The 25,771-nt window shown below is 59.2% G+C and overlaps 1 protein-coding gene, 1 long non-coding RNA gene and 1 other non-coding gene across 7 annotated transcripts; 2 read left to right on the plus strand and 1 right to left on the minus strand.

The window, feature by feature from the left end:
• UHRF1 (ubiquitin like with PHD and ring finger domains 1) lies at positions 1-25,447 on the plus strand. 4 transcript variants are annotated; one of them, XM_075545228.1, is made up of 17 exons: positions 1-153; positions 1,319-1,481; positions 6,250-6,483; positions 7,708-7,892; positions 8,658-8,873; positions 15,686-15,786; positions 15,871-16,057; positions 17,590-17,713; positions 17,809-17,916; positions 18,006-18,110; positions 18,364-18,470; positions 19,745-19,907; positions 19,998-20,135; positions 21,684-21,906; positions 21,993-22,150; positions 23,225-23,323; positions 23,928-25,447. In XM_075545228.1, the coding sequence occupies exons 2-17, from the start codon at positions 1,329-1,331 to the stop codon at positions 24,072-24,074; spliced, it is 2,448 nt and encodes an 815-aa protein (XP_075401343.1). In that variant the 5' UTR covers positions 1-153; positions 1,319-1,328; the 3' UTR covers positions 24,075-25,447. The 4 variants fall into 4 exon arrangements, with proteins under 4 accessions (XP_075401343.1, XP_075401351.1, XP_075401335.1 ...); XM_075545236.1 differs by lacking the exon at positions 1-153 and adding an exon at positions 632-791; XM_075545220.1 differs by lacking the exon at positions 1-153 and adding an exon at positions 883-1,019.
• LOC142444392 (uncharacterized) lies at positions 6,926-18,134 on the minus strand. Of its 2 annotated transcripts, none has more exons than XR_012783909.1 (5): positions 17,984-18,134; positions 17,503-17,644; positions 11,544-11,694; positions 10,709-10,948; positions 6,926-7,854 (listed from the first exon to the last, which is right to left on the minus strand). It is a non-coding gene; the product is annotated as an uncharacterized LOC142444392 (long non-coding RNA). The 2 variants fall into 2 exon arrangements; XR_012783910.1 differs by lacking the exon at positions 17,984-18,134 and adding an exon at positions 13,373-13,467 and having other exon boundaries at positions 17,503-17,708.
• Positions 10,817-10,949, plus strand: LOC142437742 (small nucleolar RNA SNORA42/SNORA80 family). Its single transcript, XR_012782267.1, has one exon. It is a non-coding gene; the product is annotated as a small nucleolar RNA SNORA42/SNORA80 family (small nucleolar RNA).
• Positions 25,448-25,771: the final 324 nt, after the last annotated feature.

Below are 25,771 nucleotides of genomic sequence, written 5' to 3' on the forward strand. Positions count from 1 at the left end.
GCGGGAAAACAATTAGAGTAGCTGGCGCGGCGGCGAGCACCAGCTGCTACCGTCCGTGCCTCCGCGTTGCAGGCACCACCGCCACGCGGGCATACCCCACCTCCAGCCAGGCCAGGCGTTCAGCGAGGCGAGCGGATCGGGCCGGCCCGCCAGGTGAGCGGCGCGGCGGGGTGCGATCCCGCACCAGCCTGAGCCCCGGGGTTGTGGGGGGCGGGGGCGTGGAGACTTTGCAGACTTCTGGAGCGGCCGGGACCCCGCGCGGCCAGCATGGCGCGGCCGGGCGCACCCTCCGGGCTGCCCTGCGTGCGGCTCCCGGGAGGAGACCTTCGCTTTCCCGGGGGGCCGTGTCCCGGGACCCCGCGCCACGCGGAGCGCCCGGCGAGCCCGGTGGGGGTCGCGCGGGCCGGGTGGGGGGAGGGCCCGGGCCGCCGGGGCGGGGGGAGGATGTCAGGCTCCGCGCCTGCGCGTCCAGCGCCTCGCGATTCAATTGTCGCGCCCGAGCCCGATTTCGCGCGCCCTGCGTTCCCCGGGGTGGGCCTGGCCAATGGGAAGCGAGCGGGGCGGGGCGGCCGGCGGCGGCGGAGCCAATCAGCGAGGCGGACCGAGTGAGGGGGCGGAACCTGGCGAACGGGGCCCCTTAAGCGGTCTCCGTGGCCCGTCCGGTGGGCGTGGGCTGCAGAGAGAGGGTCGCGCGAGCGGCGGTGGTCTGCGGCCGGGCTCTAGCGTCCCCCGAGAACGAACCCCCCCCCCCGAAACTCGCCGCAGCGCTTGGTCGCCGCCGCCGGGCAGAGGTGAGTGGCGGCGCGCGCGTGGGCGGCCGGGACGGGGTGCCCGGTTACCATGGCCACCACGGTGGGGCCGGCCGCGCAAGCGCGCGGTGGGGCACGGAGGGGTCCCGGGATCCCGGGACCGGCGGGGCGCGAGTCCGGGGCCTAACGCTCTCCGACTTGGGAAGTTCCGGCCCGCGCCGGACTTGAGGCAACGCGTTTTCCGACCATGTGAATCGCAGCAATGAATGAGTGCGTGCATTGCCGCACCGAGACCCGTAATTGCTTGGGGCGCCCCGGACCGGTGGGCACCGTCCTTGGGCACCTTCTTCCGTGCAGGGAGGCCGGGTCAGGTTTGGGTGGCCCCAAGCCCTCTGGGGCTTCCCTTTACCGCACGTACACTTCCCGGGCCCCTCGGCTTAGACTTCGAGGAGAGCCCCGGGGGGAGTATTGGAACTTTGTAGTGTCCACCCACTGGACAAAAGCAACGGTTGTCCGAATATGGCCGTAGTGCCTCCCCCTGATAGTGTCCCCTTGTCCTCCCCTCTTAGGCAGGACACGATGTGGATCCAAGTACGCACCATGGACGGCAAGGTGACCCACAGGGTGGACTCGCTGTCCAGGCTGACCAAGGTGGAGGAGGTGCGACACAAGATCCAAGAACTTTTCCACGTGGAGCCCCGGCTGCAGAGACTTTTCTACCGGGGCAAACAGGTAAACATCCCACCTGTTCTTGCAGCGGCCACCTTTGTTCTCAGGTCCAGGCACCCTGCCCATGGTCCCGCCGCCCCCACAAGGACGGACCGCAGGAACCTCAGAAGCCTGTGGGAAACAAAGGCCCAGCCTGCAGGTTTCTCGCTGGGCCGGGCGAGTGAGAAAAAGGGTGCCCACTGCCTTTTTACTAAAGAAACAAACAAATCCCCAGGCAGATCTACCCTGCTCAGGATTGAGGGTGGCCAGTAAGGGTACAGGCAATTTCAGGAAGGAAAACTAGAGCTCTCCTGAGGTGGGCGGAGAAGACATGGCTGTCCCCGAAAGGTCCACCTCGTTGTCCAACCTGCGAGAGTCGAACTCTAGAAAGTTGGGGTTGGCTTGGTTCAAAGTGGAGCGGACAGGAGTCCGGGAATGGGAACTTCTGCTAACCCAGATCGACGTGGAGGGGATCGACGTGGAGGGGTGGTGAGGGGGCGCGGGCAGTGGGTGCTCCATTGAGCTTCTGCACACCTTGTGGGCAGTTTTGTCATGCAGAGTCGCCATGAGCCGGAATGGACGATTGAGCTTTAAAGGCAGCCGGAAAGGGGGCGTGCGGGACACTCAGCAGGGGCCGGGGGTGAGCCGGGGTGGCGGGGGGCGTGCTGCACACCCATTGGTTGCCCCATCCCTGCAACAAGGCTGGGAGCATTTAAAATGGCTACCCCTGCTTGTTCAGTTGCTCCCCTGTTGCTTCTGTTGCCAGAGGGGTGGTTGGGGGGCTGTGGGGGGCATTGAGAGTTTGGGGTTTCCCTGGCGGGGTGTGTTGGCCTGCCCGCCCAAGCCTGACAGTAGTGAACTAACTGCACCGTGCCCGTCTGTCCCACTTTTGTTGCGGTGCCTTGGCGGGGCCATGCTGCCATCTGGCGCCTGCACTGGGAAGCCGAAGAGGGGGCGCCTGGCTCCCCGGGGCGGGGCCTGGGAGGACTCCACGTGCTGATAGAAACGAGGCGGTGATGATTAATTTCTTGGGCTTTCAGCCCTCCTGGGAGGCCTCCTTCCTGGAAGCAGGGCCTTAGAATTGGCCTCAGCTGCCCGCCTGCCGGCCCCTCCCCCCACCCCAAAGTCGGTCCCGGGAAACACTTACGGGGGTGCAGCACGGGCAGCCATGTGGCTTGTGAGTACCACCAAGGTCACTGGGGTGGGGGGCCCCGAGCGTTTCCCTCCGCGTCCTGCTTTTCTCGCTCCTCCGTGCCCACCAGCTGCACCTCTTTGTGCTCATCCGAACGGGCTCTTCTTTTTTTTCCGAGGTTCTCACGAAGCCCCAGCCCAGAGTGGCTTCTTTCTGCCAGTTTACCATGCCCAGGTGCCCACGGTTAGTTACCTGTCTAGGAAAACCTGTCCGAGGGTGGCTGTAGAGTTGGGGGGATAGTTTGGAGGCACTTCTGCAAAAAGTCAGGGTGTCGGCTAGACACCCCTCCTCCCCACCTCCCCACCCCGCTCAGGTACTGCCTTGTTTCCTGGTGCTCCCAGCTGCCCCTGGGCTGAGGCAGGTGGGGCTGCGGACAGAGCTACAGCCTTTGGTACAGCCTTTGCATTGGGTGGTGGTTTTTATTTGGACCTCGGGTGTACACTTTGTTTTTGTTTCTTTGTGTACAATATGGTGAGCCCAGACCCCCGCAATACTGAGCCCGGTGGAGCCCTACAGGGGCAGTTCCGCCTGTGTGCTTGGGGTGCCCCTGTGCTGCCGTGGTCTGGGGAGCTAGTTATCCACAGGAGCACCCCTCCCCTCCCCGCCACCTCTCCAGACAGGGTCCATCGGCAGGTTCTTGGAGGTTTGGGCTTTGAAGAAAATAAGGGACCTCGTTCGAGACAAACACAGCTTTACTTGAGGCTACTCAAGGGAGCAGAGAAACGAGGGGAAAAAGAAGAGACTTGGGGTGCTGCCTGTGCCACCGACGCGCTCGGCACTGCACCTTTTGGGTCCTCTGCCCCCCTCCCATATTCCAGATTCCCAAACTTGGCCGCCATTGAGTCCACAGCTGTGGCCCCCCCTTCCCCCCGGACCGCCCAGGGCCACCAAGGCCACCCCCACCTTTGCTTCAGGGCCTGGGGAGATTTGTTTTATTGGCTTTATTTCCTCCTCGTGGGGAGCCAGCTGCCCGCACCAACTCCGGTGTCCCTCCCCTCGCCATTTGGTGCCCGGGTGCCATAGGAGGCCTATTTGCCCCGCAGGGTGTCTGCTCCCCTGCACAGGGCCTGTGGCGTCCCTGTAACCCCAGCTCCCTGCCCCCCTTCCCCATGTCCCTTCCCCACGTGGCGCCCGCTGCAGCAGGCTTTGTGAGGGCGTCTCCGCCGGCCACCGCCCCCTGTGGCCAAGGCCCATCTCCGCCCCCTGAGTGAGGAATGTGGAGTAGGTTCTGTTTCCTGGACTAGAAACCCAGGCGCCACCACGTGACGCAATTTCCCCCAGGCTGCACGAGGGAGGTGGCCACCACACCAGGGGCCCTTTTGGAGGGTGGGGACAAAGACCCCAGCTGCTGCCCGCCTGCCTGCCGCCTAGTCCCCCGCCACCTCTGCGAAGCTCGCCCAGGATACCAAGCACAGCTCGTGTCCAGTGGGGGGGTGAGGCACGGGAGAAAGTTCTGGAGTGTGTTGGCAATTTTTTCCCCTTTCTGTGCTCTGACCCCGCCCATGGCGTGGCGGCGGCGGCAGCAGGAGGTTGTGCAGTTGTTTGGGAGCCGAGGGAGGGAGGGCAGCCTTGTCTTCAGTCGGGAAGTTTCTGCAGGGGCCCAGCGGTCAGCAAGTGGGGGAAGGGAGGGTCACTAACAATGACTACGCGGTGATGCGCGTGATGTGTGCTCAGGTAGGATGCCGCCACCCCCCCCCCTCGCCCAGCACCGCCAATGGAGAGGACATGCTGTTCCTTCTCTGGGTGGGGGTTGGCTGAGGGTCAGTCTCCATGTCCTCCACCCACTGCGTGCTGGTAGCGCCCCAAGTGACACCCACAAGCGTTCCCTCGCGAGGCTCTGTAGGTGCTGCGCTCCCCCGTGAGCTCCGCCCATTGAGTAGTGAGTGTGCTATCACAGAGCATCAGGGGAAAGTTCCTTTATCTTCGGATCCCGCTTTCCCACAAGCTTTCGGAAAGCCCACTCATAGCCCAGAGGGCCACCCACTCCTGCCTGCCCTGAGGACCTCGGGCGTGTGTGAGTCTGCTGTGTTGGCTCATCCTGGGTGCCTGCCCCTGGGGCTGGCGCAGGCCTCTGGGGCGCACCAGCTCCTCTGGCCCACACTGTGGACCTGGCGAGGGTCCACCCCGTCCAGGTGATGGCGGGTGTTCTCCCAGGGCAGTTCCTTGCTGTGGGCACCCACTCCCAGCCAGGGGTCAGCAGGCCTTGGGTGGTAAGGGCCGAATGGTGACTAGTGAAGGTCCTAAGGGCGGGAGAAAGACTTGCCGGTTTGCTCCTGTAATGACTGACCAGAGCAAGCCCATTGCTGTGCCTGGATGCCCGCGGCCCGAGGCCCTCTGGGGCAGGGCAGGTCTGTCGCTTGGGCACCGCAGGTGCTGGAATGGACTGCAGGTAAGTGCCTGTGCCTCTGTGGGCGGCCACCCAGCTGTCCTCGTGCTCCAGAGCCTGCCTGGCATGTCTAGAACTGGTCTGACGCAGGCAGCGGTGCTCATACCATGTGGACTCATGTCGGTTGGGTGCCCACCAGCAAGGTGTTATGTTACGGAATCTCAGCCCCCAGTGGAGCTGGGTGGAGTGTGAGGTTCCAGGTCCCAAGCCAGAAGGTCACTGGCTCCCTCTTGCTGTGCCCCGGGGACAGGAAGAAGAGAGCAAGATGTGTGAGCCCCTCCCTCCTTGCCTCCCTTCACCAAATTGGTCCCACACCCAGTCCCCCCCACCCCCCAGGGTGTAACTGCTTCATTTGAAGGCCTCCCTTTGTGACACTGGCAGGAATATCCCTCCCTCCCGCCCGTCCCTCCCTCCCAGGTTCCCTATTCCCATTTGCCCTTGCTTCCCCCCTTCTTACCCTGACTTTGGTTTTGACCTTGACTTGGCCCAGGAGTGGGTTCACAGCAGGAGTCTGCTCATCCTCAAGGAGCTTGCCTTAGGGTCTGTGTTTCTCTCGGGCTCTGGCCCAGGACCTTCGATGGCGAATCGGCAGTGAGAGGTCGCTGGGCACCATCTGCTTCTGGCCTTGGGGTTCTTGTGGCGTTGGGTCCCCGAGTCCGTTGGTGCTTGGTTAACTGTAGGGTTGCAGGTGAGTCCTGAGCTGAGGTGCTAGTTCGGGTTGATTTAGGCTCCAGTATTTCACATATGCCCTGCTCTCAACACCCGCACAGTAGGCCTGAGGGCCTTCTCTGGGCTGCGCTGGCCTGGGCACCGTAGGGGATTGAGCAGCATCCCTGGTGGCCAGGAGCACCCTAAGCACCGCACCTGGAGAGAGGGTGCCTCACCACCTGTGACCAGAGTCTTGGGGTCTGGAGGGGTGCAGGGCTGGCTAGTAGCAGGAGTGCTGCCTTGCCGGGGACCTGGTGGCATCCCTAACCTGAACCCGTGGCGCTTGGGGGGAGGCCAGTGGTCCCATAGCACCAAGGTCGGGGTTCCAACCCACCAGCTGTTCTGTGGAAGGACTGAGTCCCGGGCCGCCTGCTCCCCTTGCCCCCTTGCGCGGCCTTGGCCAACGCTTTTCCGAAGGGCCCCTGAGCCAGGTGGGAGTCCAGCAGAGGGGGTAATGGGGACCCGACCCTGCTGAACCCCTCCCCCTCTCCCTCCTGCCCTTGCAGATGGAGGACGGCCACACGCTTTTCGACTACGATGTCCGCCTGAATGATATCATCCAGCTGCTGGTGCGCCAGAGCCGGGCGCCGCCACCGCCCAACTGTGGGGAGCGGGACTCGGAGCACTCAGACACCGACACCGACTCCGGCTGCTGCCTGGGCCAGAGCGGCTCCAGCCACGGCGAGGCTGCCGACGGCGAGGACGAGGCCCAGGAGGAGACCGGGGGTGGGCTCTACAAGGTGCGCCAGGGCTCCAGGCCCGGCCCGCCCACGGGGATCTAGCTAGGAAAGGCCAGCCACTGTGGGCACAGTGCAGGCTCTACACCCTCCCTGCCCCCCCTCCCCCACCCCCGTGTGTGGACACGGTCCCATGCTCTCAGCCTTCCTATCCTTAGAGACCTTTCATGTAGTTCCTGCCTCAGGTGGTGGCCCCCCTAACCATAAAGTTGTCTTTGTTGAGGACTACAGGTTGAGAACCGCTGATTTGTGCTTGGGGGGGGGCAGCTAGTGGGCAGGGTGATGGGTAGAACCCAGGAAGTTCCCAGTCAGAAGCAACTTGAGAAGTGGGGACGTGCCAGGCTGCACTCAGACAGTGGGGACTGAGAGCTCGCCAGCTGGTCTTCCTTCCCCACACTGCCCTGGTTCCCGGCTCTTCCACCCTCACATTTTTTTGAATGAACATTTTATTGGGGGGGGGTTTCTTACAGCTTTTATAACAAACCGATACATTTAAAAAAAACCCCAAACCAGCAATCCACACCCATCCACCATGTCAAGCGTACTTGTGCATGCTGCCATCACCATGCTGTAGACATGCACTTCCTACTTGAGTCTTGGTAGGAGCTCTTCTCCCCACCCCCATAACCTTGAGAGATGAACTATTACTTTCTTCACATCTTCACATGGGCCACTGTCTCCCTTCGGTGGCACCGGTTTCTCTGTGGCTGCCTGCGGCCTCATCCATGGGGCACCCTTGTAGTTCTGCTCCTCGGCGCAGCCAACCCAGCTGCCAAAGCAGATGATTGTATCAATTAGGAGAATGCGGAATTGGATTCGCTTAGCCCCATGCAGCAGGGGAAATGCTCAGGCCAGATTCAGGGCGTCTGGTGGCACTGGTGGGGCGTGGCAGTGCCCATGGGCGGGGTCAGCTTCCAGAAACACTGCCAGTGGCTCCAGGGGAGACAGGAAGGCGGGTTCTGCTTCTGTGAAGAGCTGAGTTCGAGCACAGGGGCAGAGCTGTGTAAACATGCGTCAGGGATGTAGGTCAGGTGGATCAGAGGCTCCCGGGGCCTTTAACCTGGTGGGAGGGGGGTGTCCTGCCTTGGTCTGAGTTGAGGACACAGGACCCCAGCGCCCTGTTGCAGTGTCGGAGAAAGCCTAGTGGTCCTGGACTGTCCTTCACTCTGCTCCCAGTGGCTGGGCAGGTCTCAGTTTACTGATCTATGTTCCTCATCTGGGGTGTAGGTCAACGAGTACATCGATGCCCGGGACACCAACATGGGGGCATGGTTTGAGGCGCAGGTGGTCCGTGTGACCAGGAAGGGGCCTTCCCGGGAGGAGCCCGGCAGTTCCGCTTCCAGCTCAGCTTCCAGCTCCACCCCAAGCCCGGCCCTGGAGGACGACATCATTTACCACGTGAAGTATGAAGAGTAAGTGTCTCAGGGTTCCATGACCTGGGAACCCCAACCCGCATGTCTCTCGGGGGATGGTAGCAGGTTTGGCACCCTCCCCCCGTCCCCCCATGCAGGAGGGCTGGCCTGGGGCCACAAACCAAGAGCCCGGTCCTCTGTAGGAACAGTTGCGTTATTTCCAGAACGGTTCCCACTGAGACCCTGTGTTCCAGGTCAGAGCTGGTGCCAGGCCACCCCAGGGAGCCCTTTTGCTCTTGCCATCTTCCCAAGACAAGTTAGAGGTTCTTGGAGTGTGTGTCGGAGGGTGGACTGCGCCCCAGAAAGGCCTGGCTGCCTGGAAAGCCCCACAGGCATAGGCACAGCTCTGCCGCGTTCCCACATGGGGTGTAGGGCGGAGGTGCCAGTGAGCCTCGGCCAGTTTCCTCATGCTGTGGCGACCCTCTAACCATAAAACTTTTTGTTGCTACTCCATTACTGCCATTTTGCTACTGTTGTGAACGGGGCGACCCCTGTGAAAGGGTCATTTGACACCCCCAAAGGGGTCACGACTCACAGGTTGAGAACCACTAGCCTAAGCCTCCTAGGGATTGGCTGATAGCTTTCCTCCTAAACAGCGCCCAGCCCCCGCATGGCTTACCGCGCTTGGCGGGGCCTGACTTCCCTGCTGTGCTGGGCAGATGTGAAGGGCACTCTGGCTAATGGAGGAGAGTGTTGGCCAGGGATGGCCTGGCTGCACTGTGTCCTGCGTGTGCAGGGCACCTGGTGACGGTGGCTCTCTCTCAGGTACCCGGAGAATGGCGTGGTGCAGATGACCTCCCGGGACGTCCGCTCTCGGGCCCGCACTGTCCTCCCCTGGGAGGAGCTGGAGGTCGGCCAGGTGGTCATGCTCAACTACAACCCCGACAACCCCAAGGAGCGTGGTTTCTGGTACGACGCCGAGATCCTGCGCAAGCGCGAGACCCGGACCGTGCGGGAGCTGTACGCCAACGTCATGCTGGGGTGAGCCGCGGCGCGCCCTCTTCCCCCACCTCCCAGCACCCCTTTCCCCGCTTCTCTCCGACACCTTGCCTCATGTCCGGGGAGGACACGGGCAGCAGAGCGTGTGCCAGGCCAGCAGCCTCTTGGTGGCAGGCCTGTGGCCCAGGGGACAGCCCTGAGGCTCTGGAGCCACCATCCTCCCCATGGCCCCACAGTGCCAGCAACCTGGACAGCTCACCTGCTTCCGTCCACGCCTGAGGCCCCCTCCAGGGCCCTGGTTGGCATTTCAAGGGGCTCGGAGGCACAGCAGCTGGAGGGGTGTGGATGGGAGGGGCCTTCTTTGGGTGACTTGCTTATTTTTGGGTGTGTTTTAATTTGGAAAAACAGGTTGATAAAAAGATTTTGGGATTATGAATTAGCAGTTTCACTGGCATGCAATCTATGTATCATGCAATTCAGTAGCTCAGTCGTTCAGTTCTATCAAGGGGATTGCACGTTCACTGACACATCGATTTTAGGACATTGCCCCTCCCCACCAGCAGTCCCGAATCTAACGGTGGCTCTGATGTGCCACATTCTGGCTGTGCGCAAGTGCCCTGGGCAGTGTGTCTTCATGTGTCCGCTGGAACTTGTCCCCAGGACCCTGCCCAAGAATGCACCAAGTTGTGTGTACATCTCCCAGGTTCTCTGGTGCTGTGCTGTCGAGGTGGCTGGGGACAGTCGAATGAGCTTGACCGGTGTGGCAGCCCCCAGTCAACTGTCTCCTGGAAGCCTTTGGTGGAGAGCCGGGGAGCGGCTCTGGGCAACCTGGGGTGCACACTGCACAGCCACCCCTGGGCCTGTGGAGCAGCCACATGCTGTCCTCCCAGCAACCCCCTCCCGCTCAGTCTTTGCCCTCAGCCTTTTGTTCCAAGGGCTTGGTTTTGGGGTTCTTCTCTAATGGAGTTTTCCAGCCCCTCCCCCCGTCCACATGCACACACAGTACAGCTTAAGCACCAGCCCTCTGACTGGATGGCACTGGCTAAGAGGGTGCCCTTCCCTGCTCTGTCCAGACAAAACCGCCGGCCGCTTCTTGAGAGAGAAGTTTAACTCCTGGAGAGGGTTTCTATCTCAGAAACCCAGCAGGTCGTTCTGCTCGGTCCCTTCTGCAGCTAGCCGGCTGCTTTGAGCACCCGTAAGGTGCTGCCAGGGCGCACCTGGGTACAGTCTTAAGTACCTGCTCCTTCCGTGTCTTCCTAGGCAAGTTCTGGCGAGCAGAATTGTGGGGGCCTGGGGCATCCTCCTGGGCTATGGTTTCAACAGATTGCCGTGAGAGGTGTATGGCTCTCAGGTGGAGGGGCAGGACTTCTCAAGGGCCTGTCGCACCCCACAGCGGGAGGCAGGAATGCTGCGAGATTCCCTGCAGATGGGGACTAGTCCCTTTAAACTCAGACCTGCTCTCAGCTGGAGGAGCTCTGGAGGCTTAGTGGATCCGGGTGTGTTGAAACCAGCAGTGGCTCCACAGGAGCTCCCTGGGAAGAACTGAAGTCCCAGAAACCCTTGGAGGCAGCTCGATCTACCCTGCCCTGTGGGGTCACAAGGAAGTTGGCATCCACTCGATGGCACTGAGGGTTTTTTTGGATTTCTTTTGGGGGTGTGTGTGTTTAGCTCTTTTTTTTCTCAAACCTCACTGCCATCAAGTCGTTTCCAACTCGGCAATCCTACGTACAGCGGGACAGGGTCGGACTGCACTTTAGGGGGTAGACAGTCTTTGTTGCACAGAGCAGCTGGCACCGGTTTTGAACTGCTGACCTTGAGGTTAGCATGACCACTCCGCCACTGTATGCAAGCATTTCTATAATAAATCCTGTACTTACTGTACATTTTAACATCAGCTCCATAGTGGGTGCTGCTAAGTAACGTTGCTCCTCCTAGCAGCGTTGGGGGCAGGCAGTGGGTGTGGGACCCGCAGACCACAGGGGGGTGCATGGGTTTGGATGTGTGGCAGGTCCGTTCCCAAGGGTCTCTCTCAGTGTCCCATGCGAAAGCAAACTCACCCAGAACCATTGCCTGGCTTTACCCCCGTGGGCGTCAGGCACTGAGGCGGGCTGCACAGTCTAAAAGATATAAAAGACCACAGGGGTCTGCGAGGCAGCTGACCGTGGAGTCAACACGAGAGCACACAAACCAACCCCGGGCCCCTTCGTCCTGCCCTGCTGTGTGGGGCCCTCAGCTGGTGCTGGGAAGCTGGGTAGCCCTGCCTGCCCGAGCGTGGGATTCTGCCCACAGCCACACGGGGGGCTTCTGAGTTGGCTTGGGTTTCCGTGGTGCAGTTCCACTCTGTAATGAGGGGGTTGCCAGGTGGCCTCTGTAAAGGCCGCCTTCACAGCTAGAGGAGGTAGGGCAGGGCTGCAGCCTGGCACCTGGTGACACAGTCCAAGGCTCTGTGTCAGCCCATCTGTCTCCCGGCTCAGGTTTCTGGATTGCACAGCTGGGGCTGCCCAAGAGTAGCTCGCAGAGGCAGGCTCCCTGAGAGCAGGGTTGAGGAGTCTAGGGGCTCGGGGACTCTTAACTGGGGTCTTCAAGCTGGTGCCAGTTAGTAAAAGTCTCTGACAATCGTGGGTTGGGGGCAGTAGGCTTTCCAACCTCCCCACCCCACCCTGGCATGATCGGCATCTCCCGTGTAGCCGTCCCCCACCTGGGCCACCTTACCTGTCCTGCAGCAGAGCTGTGCTCCTGAGTATTTTCATTGGGTTCTCGCCTTTGTTCCATGCTGCTGCTCAGTAGGTGCCAAGCTACCACCTGACAGTCGGAGCAATGTCTTTGCTTTTTTCACACACTATATAAATATGTCCACCTATGTCTGTAGAAAAAGGTGACCAGATTTTAACATTGGTAAAGCGGGACACCATTGATAAAACCATATCATGGTGAAATAGCCACATGGCAGCTAAAAACCGTTTACCCTAGCTTGTCATGCATTCTTTCCAAAAATCAGGACTTTTTAAAAACACCGCAGGATGTGGAGAAAATTGTTAAAAATTGGGACTGTCCCGCCGAAAGCAAGGGGCTCTCCAGTGGCCTACAAATGGGCTTTTGGGTCTCTACTCTGCACTGCCCCCCTCATTCACAATATGATTTTTTTGTTCTGATCATGCCTGATACTTGATTCCTTCAGCACCTCGTGATTGCAGTCTGGTGTGCTTCTTCCATGTGGACTTTGTTGCTTCTCAGCTAGATGGCCGCTTGTTTACCGTCAAGCCTCTAAGACCCCAGACGCTGTATCTTTTGATAGCCAGGCACCATCGGCTGCCTTCGCCAGAACTAACAAGGTTTTAACTGTACAAGTCAGGTTTATCATTTTAATCCATGGTCCCCATTGTACTGTTTCCTATGTCTAGATCCCACAATGTGGACTCTGGTACTGTGACTTGGATTATGATTTTCAATCCGGGGGCACAGATGTTGGAGTGCTTTTTCCATGTGGACTTAATTGACAGCTTACTTACATGGCTGCTTGTTTGGACTCCAGACGTTAGTTTATCTGACAGCCGGGCACCATCTAATTGCATCCCCACACTTTGCTGTAGTGCCCATTCCTTCTTTGTCCCCCTCCTGAGGGTGAGTACGGAGCAAGGCCATGATATAAGAACTGATTGTTCTTAAACTGGAGCTAGGATCGAGTACAAACCCCAAACCCATTCCCGGAGCTTTGTCCTTTTTTTTTTTTAAATGTGCTTTTGGCTCCCTCTAGAACCCTTCTTGTTAATGGTAGTCAACGATTATCTCCTTGGAGCTTAAAGATCTTTGACAGTAATTCCTTACTGGATAGAAAGCCCTCTCTTATACATATTGGACTGCTAACCTCAGGTCTGCAGAATTCCCTTCTCAGGAAAACCACAGGGGCCGCTCTCCCCTGCACCAGAGGGTCGCTATTGAGTTTGGGGGTTTGGTGCTGAAGCGCTGAGGGGGCCCAGGACTCGGCATGTCCCTGCTAGGCTAGAGCAGGCAGCCTCAAACTACAGCCCCATGCGGCCCGCTGAGGACGTTTATCCGGCCCACCAGGTGTTTTTGCTGCTTTTCTTTAAATGGAAATGGAAACATTTATTTTGAAATTTTTAATATTTATGGTGAATTATTCATTTAAAATAAAACTAAAGTCAATATTGGGGAAAATGTAATATTCTTAGTTTATCATACCAAAACTTTTGTTTTTTTACTTCAAAATAAAGCATGTGCAGCGTGCAAAGGAATTTGTTCATAGTATTGTTTTGTTTTTTTAAACTATAGTCCGGCCCTCCAGCGGGTCGGAGGGACAGTGAACTGCTCCCGTTTAAAAAGTTTGAGGTTCCCTGTTCTAGTGCATATTACTGGGGAAGGAAAATGGACATCTTGGATTTTCTAAAGCCTAAGAAGCTAGATCAGGATGGTGAGGTGGAGGTGGAAGCCTGCTGATTTCCCATCAGAGCCCCCTTCTCTGGCCTTGCTTGATGAGAGGCTGGATGGAGTGGGAGCCTTGGGGGTGGGGTGGGAAGACCTACCTCTAGGCCTGCTTTCCGGGGCATTGGACTGCTCCAGCTCTGGGTAACGTTTCTCCCAGCACGCTCATAAGCAGCAGTAACCACTGTTCTTTGGCCTGACAAAGTCAACAGAGAAAATAAAAGGGCTCATCTGCCTGGTTGTTTTGCGTCTCAGCAAGACTAAGCCGCCACGCCCTGTACTGTCCTCTCAGCCATTGCCAAGTCCGCTGTCTCTGAATTCACCTGGAACACACACTCCAGGTCCCGTTTTTGTGTCCGTGGACTTAGTTTGCACTACCTGCTGTTGGAGCAGCACGGGGTCTCTGGACAGATGTCCCTGTGCAGCCTCCCAGATTCCCGGGCATCCCACGTGAGGAGGGTCAGAGGGGCTGCTTACGTTGTTGGAGAGAGCTCTTTGTGATGAGGGGGTTGTTGGTCTCGAGCAGGATGGTCTCATTATTTCACCAAAACCTCGTTTTCCAACCGCTGGTCCTGTTTGCCTCCAACTCCTGGTAACGCCCGGCTCTTTCCTCTTGGGCTTCAGTCATGATAAACACACCCTGGTGGCATGTTTGATCAAGTTGGGAGAAGTCAGCCTCTTCGCTTCCTCTAGGGACGGCGCGTGCATTTGAACAACAGTTGTATTAACTGTACTTGCCTGTCGGTATCGCAGAGACTGTACTTCAAGGTCAATCTTGAGATGTTCTTTTCATGTTGAATGTGAACCCGGGCCTCTTGAAGGTCATTCCACACAGCCAACACCTGGGCCCCCGTCTTCGTGCTCCAGTGGACTTAGACTTCATCCATTCCATGCACTGATGATTGATGGGTGTTGGCTACTGTTTCTCACGGTGCTTCGAGGGTCCCAAAGACTGCTCCATCCTTTGAGGCGGTAGCTCTTCCCGGGGCCCGGTTCTGAGTGCCATTGGACCTGACGGGCTCCTCAGTGTCCCCCCACCCTGCGATTTGTCACTCCTTGAAAAGCAGGCTGCCGGTTTCATCTTTCTAGAGTTCTTCGTGCAAGCTCCGCTGAGGCCTGGCTGTCCCCCTCGTGTGACCCCTGCTGCTGTTTGCAATTCCAGCATCACAGGCACATGCAGTTAACACTTGCCTGGAACACCCTCTTCATGTTTAGGTCCAACGGGTGGTGTCCATTTAGCAGTGAATCGAGTTTCTTCTGACCAGGCCGTGTTTGTTTTCTGGTCTAACAATGAATCCTTCCGCGTGGACCAGAAGGGGGTTGGGGGCAGGTCCCAAGTGCGCAGTGCTGCCCCCTGCGGGCAAAGCTGCAAGAGTGGATCTCCACACTGTACCCTGGATTACTGGCAATCTACAGTAGGGAAGTTTTTAATTGACATGGGGGTCATTTTCTTTTGCGCCCCTAAAAGGGGGTGGTAGGCCAAGTCAGTTTGGGAACCTCTGCTCCTACACTCTGCCCCTTCGCTGGCCGGGCGAGGGGTCTGATGAGCGGCCTCGCTCCGGGAAACTCCTTCCTTAAGGCCCAGGCTACACTTCCCTCCTTTCCTTTGCCTTCCCCAGGGGGGTGGGGTGTTTCAAATGTCACCTCCGCTGAAGCAGTTTCCTTCCTTACTTTGACCTCCAGCAAACTGTGCTTTGTGGTACTTAGCCCAGTGAGTCACGGTCAGAATTAGTATACAGCACAAGAGAACAGAACCAGCCCGGCCCCCTCCAGGGGAGCTCCACGGGCTGAGCTTTGAAAGTTGATTGCCAGGCCTTCCTACCCCATCTGAAACCTGGCTCCTGGTCCCACGGACACACCAGCCTCCAGGGACAGGGCAGAAAGGTGGGAGCGTGCCCTGGGCCGCAGCAGGAAGTGGGGCGTGTGTCCCCAGGTCCTCTGTGAAGGCATGACTATGGATGTGCACTGAGTGCATCCCTGGTGGTCTGAGCGTGTCAGTGCCCTTGGCTGGTCATCTAAAGACCGTATAGGTTCGAGTCCACTCAAAGCCTCACAAGAAAGGCCGGGATCTGCTTTCCCCAAAACCAGCTGCTGAGGAGCCAGGACCCAGGCAGGCGAGGGGGCTTGAACACCATGCCCTCCCCCCCATGTCCTCTCCCTTTGTAGAGCCTCCTCTTTGGTGTAATTCGAACAAATCAATCAGTCAATCAATAAGCAAGTGGTGGAAGTGGGCCCTGACCCTTGGCAGAATGGTGCCGCCCACCACCACGGGGTTTGTCGGTGGAAGCTGGGAAGCAGGTTGCCAGGCCTTCTGTCCATGGCTCTGCTGGCCAGCACAGTGGCAGAGCCTGCTGTTAACACCCCAATGGGGAGGGCATCTGGAAGGTGCTGATGGCTCCCTCACTCCTCCCCAGGGACCACGCCATTGACGACTGCCGCATCATCTTTGTAAACGAGATCTACAAGATTGAGCGCCCAGGCGAGGGCACCCCAGTGGTGGAGAACCCCCTGCCACGTGCGTGCTGCCCCTCGGGTGGGGTGGGGGGGGAGTAGGCTCCCCCAGCTGACGCAAGACACACCCCCACCCCACCCCGCACAGGGAAGAGCGGCCCCTCCTGCAAGCACTGTAAGGACGATGACAACAAGCTCTGCCGCGTCTGCGCCTGCCACCTGTGCGGGGGCAAGCAGGACCCCGGGAAGCAGCTCATGTGTGACGAGTGTGACATGGCCTTCCACATGTACTGCCTGTGCCCGCCCCTCAGCAGCATCCCCGAGGAGGACGAGTGGTGAGTGCCACGGCCACAGGCCATCCCCATCACCACACCTGCCCCTGCAGCACCCAGGGTTTCCTAGTCACTCCAGGTGACACCCCCACCTTCCATCCCAATCCCACCAACCACCTGACATTCCAGGGGCTGGAGGGGGTGGTCCCATGGTTGACTATGAATACTGGCATGTAATTTACATATCAATAAACTCAACAGCCCAGTCATTCAATTCTATCAAGGAGAATTGTATAGTCATTGACATGACAATAGTCAGAGAGGCACTCCTCTGTTCCCACCCACTCTCCCTGCCCAGGCCACGCCCACTGCCTTCTCACTGGAGGCAGAATCATCCAATCCCATGCTTCTCCCCAAGTAGCAGGGGGGGAGGGGAAGAGGGAAAAGCTAGGAAAGCTCAAGGCGCCCTGCATTTGGGGGGGGGAGGGGAGCAAGAGGGCTGGGACCCACAGTTTGAAGGACAGGGCTTTTGCCAGGATGCCCGGGTGCTGGTCGCTGTACATAAATACTGCTAAGAGCCAGGCAGCAGACACTAGAGTCCCTGTGCAGGTCCACTGGCTTGTCCCCATCCATTCCCCACCCCTGGGACTGGGGAAGCTGTCTGCTCCGGAGAAGCACGCCCTGAATTCCCCGTGGTGCAGTGGTTATGTGTTGGGGTACAATCCACAGGGTCGGCAGTTTGAAACCACCAGCAACTGCACAGGACAAAGACTGCGCTTTCTATTACCATAAACAGCTGCAGTCGTGCAAACCCACAGGGGTCGCTGCATAGTCCGCATGGGCTCCATGGGAGTGAGTGTGTTTTGGGGTTGGGGCGGACTTAGAGTCACCTTCCTTGCGGGGGGGCGGGGGGGGCAATCAAAAACTCGAGAAGGTGGATTCGTAATCCAGAAAGGCTACTGTGTGTGGCAGTGGAGCTATTCAGATGGGCAGTGCCAAGTGAGGAGCTGTGATCGGCTAGCATGATTTTAATCAATTTACAACTCACCAGGAGCCAGGTCAGCAGTTCAAACCCACCATCGCCGCCTGTGCTGCTGTGAGAGGCTGGCGGCTTCCTGAAAGGTTTTCCATCTCAGAAACCCTTTCAAAGGGGCAGTTCTGCTCCATCCTATAGTCTTAAGGGACTGGGTGTCTGTGGTTTCTACAGGACCAAGGTGAGGCTGACTACTCCCCTAGGGCTTCTCACTGCCTTCACATCAACGCTGATTCCTAGCGATCTTAAGAGGGGAGAGTTCCTGCCCATTCGGTTTCCGAGGCTGTAAAGAATGGGATCAGAAAGCCCTGTTGTTCCCACTTGGCTCGGAAGCTTTCAGCGGCTGACCCTGAGATTCACGGTTCGAGGTCAAGACTAAGCCCCAGACTCTGCCCGGGGTCTAGGAGGAATGACTGCAAGGCAGAGGCATCTGGGTTTGGGTTCATTTCCCCTCCCCGCCGGCGGCCGCACTCACCTGACAGGCCCCAAGGGCCTGGGGGCGCGCACCTGGCGCCCCGCGTGCCCAGGGCTCCGTGCACCCGTGACTCCCGCGCGGTTTCAGGTATTGCCCGGAGTGTCGGGTTGACACCAGCGAGGTAGTGTCGGCCGGAGAGAGACTGAAAAAGAGTAAGAAGAAAGCGAAGATGGCGTCGGCGACCTCCTCCTGCCAGCGGGATTGGGGCAAGGTGAGCCGACGGGCGCCCGCGAACCCCACCGGCTGCCGCCCGCCTCCGCTTCCCGCCCCGCTCACAGTGCCCCCCACGCCTTCCGTTCGTCGCAGGGCATGGCGTGCGTGGGCCGCACCAAGGAGTGCACCATCGTCCCGTCCAACCACTACGGCCCGATCCCTGGCATCCCCGTGGGCACCATGTGGCGCTTCCGAGTGCAGGTAGCCGTGGCGGGCAGCGCGGGGCCCGCACCTCCGCGTGCTTCCTCCGGCAGGTAAGGGCCCTTACCTCCCCGTGCTTCCTCCCGCAGGTCAGCGAGGCCGGCGTCCACCGGCCCCACGTGGCCGGCATCCACGGCCGGAGCAACGACGGCGCCTACTCCCTGGTCTTGGCCGGAGGCTATGAGGACGACGAGGTGCGCGCAGGCGCGAGGTGGGGGGGGAGGGGGCGGGTTCGGCAGGTGACCGCGCATGCGCGGAGCTCCGGGCCCCCGTTTGCGCGCATGCGCAGAGCACCGGGCCCCCGTTCGCGCGCATGCGCACCCGGGACATCCGGTGGGTTTCCAGGGCGCTGTACCTTTAAGGTGGAGGCGGGGCGGGGCCACCAGGAGGCGGGAGGAGGGGTCTCCGCCCCCGGCGCGGGGTGCACGCTGGCTGCTCGTGTTTCAGGACAATGGGGAGCAGTTCATGTACACGGGCAGTGGCGGTCGGGACCTGTCCGGGAACAAGAGGACCGCCGAGCAGTCCTGCGATCAGAAGCTCACCAACACCAACAGGTCGGTGTGGGCGACGCTCGGTGGGGTTCTGAGGGCGCCGGGCCGGTCGGCGGGAGGCCGAATGCACAGCTACCAAGTCTCACGAGGGTCCTGTGTCCTCCACAACCGGACCGAGCTCACTGCCGCCGCAGGTTTCCGACACTAAATAAAGTCTTTCCCGGAGCATCTTGCTCCTCCCGCAGAGCGGCGGATGCGGTTCCACTAGCGACCAGCGTAGCAGCCCACTCGGCCACTGGGCGTCTTTCACAGAAACGGCCAGCCTCTGCTGCCCGGAGGGGCGGCCTTGCACAGCCTTAGGGCCAGCCGACGCCGCAAAGGGGATTCGGACTCACAGCAGCCCTACACGAGGGGGTGGAATTGTCGCGGCGCATTTTCCGAGCCTGCAAGTCTTTACGGCAGGAGGAAGCCTCGTCTTTCTTCCTCGGAACCGTGGGTAGTTTCAAACTGCTGACTCCGGGGTTAGCAGAGCCCACAGGTAACCCAAAGCGCCACCAGGGCTGCTGAAGGCACAGACCGTACTGTCTCCCGAACAGCCAAACAGCCGCAGGCCTAGCGGTGGCTCGGTGCCAGTACAGCTTTGTCACCGTGGGCAGGGCTGCTGCGTTGGCTGAGCCCTGACGGTCCGAGAGAGGAGGTTTCAGCCATGAAGTCTTTGCCGAGCACGTAGGGAAAGACAGACTGCTGGCCGAGGTGTCTCACATTGCCTCAGTAAATCCTGTCCGTGAAATTAAACGTCTTTTGGGGGTGAAGCTGACAGCGGACACGATAAGTGGTGTTTTAATTAGAGTAGAGCTGATACAAGCCAGTACCAGGACAGAAACTCAGGAGGAAAGCCCAACAAGCCCCTTATCCCCACCCACCCCCACCCCCACACACAGTGAAACCAAGCCCACTGCCCTTGTGTCCCTGCTGGGACAGGGCCCTGCCAGTTCATTGTCAGTGATGGGTTTTGTGAGGTGAACGTCTTACCGGGAGCCGTGGTCACATCGCAGGAGGCCTGGTGATACAGGTGTGCTATGCAAGGTTGCTACCCAGAGGAAGGTTGGTGGTTCAAACCCGCCAGTCCCTTATAGGATACGGCCGTCTGCTCCCAAACCCAGTGTAAGAAGAAGTCGAGTTGGAACCAATTCGGCTGGCAGATTTTCTCCATCTTTGTGGGAGCCGATCGCCAGGCATTTCTCCTGACTTAACTGCTGGGTCCCTGGCGCTCCTAGGGCATCTCACTGGGGGGCGGGGGGTGGGGACTCACCCACCCAACTGCCCCTTCCCCGCAGGGCATTGGCTTTGAACTGCAGCGCGCCCATCAACGAGCGCAGAGGGGCCATAGCCAAGAACTGGCGGGCAGGGAAGCCGGTCCGCGTGGTGCGCAACGTTAAGGGCGGCAAGCACAGCAAGTATGCGCCCCCCGAAGGCAACCGCTATGACGGGATCTACAAGGTGAGCCCCGCAGGCGCAGCCCTGCCCAAGCCACCACCCCCCCCACCACCCCAAGCCGCAGCTACCTCATGGCGTCCACCTCTGCCGTAGGTGGTGCGCTACTGGCCCGAGAGGGGGAAGTCGGGCTTTCTGGTGTGGCGCTATCTACTCCGGAGGGATGATGAAGAGCCCGGACCGTGGACCAGGGCAGGGCAAGACCGCATGAAGAGGTTGGGGCTGACCATGCAGGTACGTGCACGAAGAGGGGGGCAGCGCGGGGTGTGGCCACACCTGGCCCCTGGGTCTTGCACAGTACCTTACAGGGTGGGTGACGGGGGTGGGCAGTGGGAGGCTTTGCCTTCTCTGACCTGCCTACGATAGGGAGTCTTCTGGCCAGCTCTGCCGGGCCCCACCCCAGAGTTGTTCTGTAGGCACCTCCAGGTTGGTGAGTTTCAGCTGTTGGTTGAGGCTTTGTAGGCCCCGTGAAGTGTTGTTTGGTGCCACCGAGTCGATTCCTACCCATCGTGACCTTGTGCACAACAAAAGTTCACGCTGACCAGTGTGGCGCCGTCCCCACGATCATTCCCGTCCATGCTTGAGCTCCGTGTGGTAGCCCGTCTCCGTGAGGGTCCCCTTTCCCTCCCTCGCTGCCCCTCGACCAAACATGATGTCCTCCCCCAGGGCCTGGTTTCCCCAACATGGCCACAGTATGATGTCCTCCCCCAGGGCCTGGTTTCCCCAACATGGCCACAGTATGTAAGAAACACCGGGTCTCCAGCCGCACTGCGTCCAAGACAGATTTGTCTGCCCTTTTAGCAGTCGGCCGCACTTTCCGGGTTCTTCTCTGGCGCCACAATTCAAATGCATGGACTCTGGTCATCTTTGTTTCGTGTCAGACTTTGATGTGCAGACGTGGCCACTGGAAATAACTACAGAGGCCGTTTTACTCTGCCCTGTAGGGTCACTGCGCTGGCATAGATTCGACGGCTTTTGGTTCGGGAGGACTTGGATAGGCTGAGGGGGTGGTCCGTCTGAAGATGCGGTTGTTGGGTCCCTAAGAGGTGTGGGGCGCGCTGGTGGGCTGTCTTTCCTGTGGGAGACGTGGGTTCAATTCCTGGCCAGTCTGCGGTCTGCGGTCGCCAGGCAGTTCTCTGTGGGATTCCCTTAGAGCACTTTCCAAAGACTGGCCCCATAGTTGTGCGTGTGTCGCTGGGGTTCAGGCGGCCCGCAATGAACAATGGGGGGGGGCTTGCCTACCTCTATTGGAATTTACGCCTTTTCTCCACGCCCGCGCCCCCGTTTCTCCTGCGCCTCTTCCTTGCCCCTCCCCAGAAGCAGGAGGAAAAACAGCCCAAGGGACAGGCTGTAGTCAGGTGCTGCGAGGAGGGTGGGGGCCGGCTTACCTCTGGCGCAGCCCCCGCCAGCTCCACAAGCTCCATCTCCGGGGCTGCCCCGCCGCAAATACGCCCACTGGACACTAGGAGCGCTAGTGAGCGGGCAGTCGGCTAGCGCCTCCCCTCGGGGCTCCGTTGGTCCGCCTCTCAGCGTCCTGTGCGCGCTGGTTGAGCGCGTGCACGCACACCACAGGGAATTGGGGTTTGCTTCACGGAGGCCCCGCGTGCACGCACACCACAGGGAATTGGGGTTTGCTTCACGGAGGCCCCTTTGTGTGCTGGGGCGGTGGTATCAGGGTCCCCAGGGAAGAAGGGGCGCTGGGCGGGGCGGAAGTGGCAGGAGTGACGATGTGGAGTCTGGGTCCAGGGACACTCCAGCCCTCCGGCCGTTTTCTCTCCTCAGTATCCCGAGGGCTACTTGGAAACGCGGGCCAACAAGGAAAAGGAGGAGGAGAAGGAGAAGGGGAAAGGGAAGGGGAAAGGAAAGGGAAAGGAAAAGATGAACAAGGCGGCAGAGCCCGAGGAGGAAGAGGAAGCTGAGGAGGAGGAAGAGACTGAGGAGGAGGAGGAAGAGCCGGAGTCCAGGTTGGCCAAGGGCCGAGGCAAGCGGAAGCGGAAATTGGCAGGTGCGTGTCCTGTGGGGGAGGAGGGGGGCCGTGCACCCTGGACTTGGGCAGCGCATGCTCACACGGCTCTGCTCCGCCCGTCCCAGGAGGCAATGGCACGGGCCCCAGGTCCCAGCGTGGGGCGCCCAAGAGGCCGCTGGTGGAGCCCTACAGCCTGACGGCCCAGCAGAACCGGCTCATCAAGGAGGACAAGAGCAACGCCAAGCTGTGGGCCGAGATCCTCAAGTCGCTCAAGGATGGGCCGGTGAGCGTGGTGGCGGGGGACCTGGGCATATCCTCTTAGATACCATCTCCATCTGGGGAGACAGACTGCTGAGGGACACCACCCCCCACGACCCACCCTGGAGCATCGCCCCTCTTGTACTTCACTGGACAGTGTCCTTCCAAGGGGCCTTGGTGTGCCCCAAGACTTTGATCCCACCCCAGCCCCAGAGACTTGATCCCTGGGGGTAGTGCGCTGGGTTATGGCTACCACTTTGCTTTGTGACTGCCCCTGGCTGCCCTCCAACCTCCACGTGTGTAACTTGCAGCAGAAATGACGCTGCCTCCCAACCCCCCTCAGGTACAGATGTGTGTACAGGCCTACCTCCTTCTGCATCTGCCTGGGACTTGGGGGTGGGGGCCTTCTTGTGGGGCTGTTTGGAGAGCCCTGTGATTGACCCCTGGGGCTTCCCACGTCCCTTCTTCCTTCTCCACGTCCACCTCTCTGTTTACCACCATCTCTCTCACTTCATGTCATTTGGTGCTATGCCTCCCTTGCCTGGCTCTCAACTCCCAGTGAGGCTTTGTTTTTGATGGTTTTCTGTTCGTTGCTGGAGCCTCAGTGCCCCAATCTCAACTCCCTGCCGCTGAGCCTGTCCCAACAGCACAGAGTAGGATCTCTAGGATCGCTCCTGTGGGTTTCCCAGACTGTAACTCTTTACTGGAGTGGAAAGCTGCCTCTCTGCAGGTTCGCACGGCTGACCTTGCGGTTGTACCCCGACATGTAGTCTATGCCCTCAGGCCTCCTAGGCGACCCCCATGGGTACACGCTTGAAAAATCAAGGTGCCTGCCTGAAGCGTTGCTTGCTTATGAGCCCACTCCACCTTAAGTTGGCACCCTGTTGGGCGGGTCCAGGACCCCACCCTCCCACTCCATTCTCCTGGTGCCTGTGCCGCTGTGAGGCACGTTAGGGCCGTTCACGGTCTCAGACTGGCACCGTCTTCGCACCTGGCTGCGGGGGTTGAAAGACCTGAGGAAGAGTGCAGACACACCTCCTTCCAGAGGGTTCTGCCCTGGGCCGCCCTCACCCTGTGTGCTCCCTCCCCCCCCCTGCAGAAGTTCCTGAGCGCCGTGGAGGAGACATTCCAGTGCATCTGCTGCCAGGAGCTGGTCTTCCGCCCGGTCACCACTGTTTGCCAGCACAACGTGTGCAAGGTGACTCCACCCCCGCTCCCCAGCCCCTCTCAGCTATCCCTGTCCCCAGCCACTGGGCCGTGCCCCACACACGGACACACAGCCATCTACCACAGCCCTGCGGCTCTCCCAGACTGTTCACTCTCAGGGGGGGGCCAAGCCTTCTCTCTCCCACGGAGTGGTCGGGTGGGAACAGTTAGCCTGCAGTTAATGTGCTTGTGGGTGGAACTGAGGACCCAAGGCGAGCCCCGGCCTGAAGCTGGACAGCTAATGAAGTGTTTGTGGTCTCTGGATACTCGGAGGCCGCACACCGTTGAAACCCCGACTGTTAGCTACCAAGCCGCTCTTCTGGAAAGAGAAGAGGCTTTCTGGGCCCAGAGAGAGTTGCAGTCTGGGAACCTCAACAGAGGCAGTTCTACTCTGTCCTGTAGGCTCACTGTGAGTCAGGTGACAGGGAGTATTAACCAAAAAGGGGGGCAGTCTGAACGCGGAGGTGCTTTGACAGAAAGACCTGGAGATAGAGCTTGCTGGGGTGGGGATGCCCTCGGGGCCATGGAGCGACTAGGGAGCCGCAGGAGACCGGGCAGCATGACTGACACTGCTCACTGCCCATCTTCTCTTGCAGGATTGCCTAGACCGGTCCTTCCGGGCCGAGGTCTTTAGCTGCCCAGCTTGCCGCTATGACCTGGGACAGAACTACACCAGGCAGGTCAACCAGCCGCTGCAGGCTGTCCTCAATCAGCTCTTCCCCGGCTATGGCAATGGGCGGTGATGGCGCAGACACCCAGCACCACCTCCCCCACCCTCCCGGCCCGTCCACTGCCCCGCAGAGGGGGGCGGGGGTGTCACCCTTTACAGCCCTCATTTGACTTGGTTTCCACTGGGCTTAACTTCCACATGTAGGTCTCACACACCCCCACCCTTAACATGGCTTGTCTTCCTGTCCTTTTTATGAAAAAAAGCAAAAACAAAATACCTGTGTGTATCCAGGGAACTTTTATACATTGTGTGGCAAGAGAAGAGAAAACAAGTAGGACTCCTCCATTACTCATTTTAAAAGAAAGCCTGCCGTTTCAACCAGGGGAAAAAGCAAAAACACAAAAGACTGTTTTTATGGCGAGGCTGAGGGTCGGGGTTGGGTTTGGCGTGAAAGATGGGATTACAAACTGCTTCCCGTCGAGAAGGCAACCAGGGCCCCCAACAGTACGGGGTGGCCCAGAAGCCGTCACCGCCACAAGAGGGCTGAGCCCAGCCACTAAGGACTATCCTTCCCTGGTGTGTGGCCCAGGCTCCAAAGGGCCAGTGCCGCGGTCGCCGTCCGGGGGGACAGAATTCCCACCCAGGACGGGTGCTGCTGCGGGAGCCGTCGCATGGAGGTGCGGAAGAGAGAGCAGGTTTGGCCTCCTGAATTCTCAACCCGGTTCCAACAGTCACCTGGTGGCTCCCACAGCAGCGGTTCAAGGACGCCCAGCTGAGTTTTGGAGCACTTTGGAGGCCAGCCCCTCCGAGGCCCACCACCAGCCACCACTGGGAAGCCCTGCTGACAAACGCACAAAGCCTCGTCCAAGTGCCTTTGGATCTTTTTCTGTTGTTTTGCCTCTCGTAGCACCGAAAACAGCCAGATCAAAAAACCGTCCTCTCCTGCGGTCTTGGTCTTTTTAGCCCAGTTTTTACATGAGAATTTTAGCTTGGCAGTGGACAATTACAAGAGGGGTGTCTTGTTTTTTTAAACACTTTTTTGAAATGAATTTTCTTTGTAGTCACTGTATGTGTACCCAGGAAGCTATTACGTAGTCGTGTTGTTGTCTGTTGGTTTTGCCTTTGGGTGGGGTGTGTTTGGGTTGGTTGCTGGTTTTTGTTTTGTACTTGGGAATGGTTTAAGTCTTGTAATTTGACCAAAGTCCACAGCTTGTCCTCACTGTCACGGAGACTTTAGACGCACGCACTCATCTGCACACAGCCTGGTGCCCACTCACGATTCAGAGGTGGTTTGGTTTCTCACCCTCTTTCATGATAGGCTGTTAATGTCTTAGGGAAATCAAAATAAAGCAATGACAGATTCCCCTGTGTAAGCTTTTTGGAAAACATTCAACAATTTTATCCAAATTTTAGATTCCCACAATAAATAAGTCTTTGACAGCTCCAGCTTGTGGTGTCTTCTTGCAGGGGTGTGGGTGTGCACGTGAGCTTTGCTGCCCCCTGGACTCTGCTAGCAGCCTCCTATCCACCTGGAGTCCTGTTTCCCACAAGACTCCGCAGCTGGAGTGGGACTGCTGCCGCCATGGCGCCCTCTGGCGTGTCAGCAGCCAGGCCGTAGCACAAGCTTTTAGAGGGTGAACATCGGAGCTTTCTAAGGGGTCCCTTGGTAGACTTGGGCTGTGTTCACCAGCTTTACCCTCCCGGGTCTCCTGGAGATAGGTCTTCTGCCCTTTCCCTGTGCTGTTCTGAGCTAAAGAGGGATGGGCACAC

The sequence above is a fragment of the Tenrec ecaudatus genome, chromosome 1 (assembly GCF_050624435.1).
Source record: "Tenrec ecaudatus isolate mTenEca1 chromosome 1, mTenEca1.hap1, whole genome shotgun sequence".
NCBI lineage: Eukaryota > Metazoa > Chordata > Mammalia > Afrosoricida > Tenrecidae > Tenrec > Tenrec ecaudatus.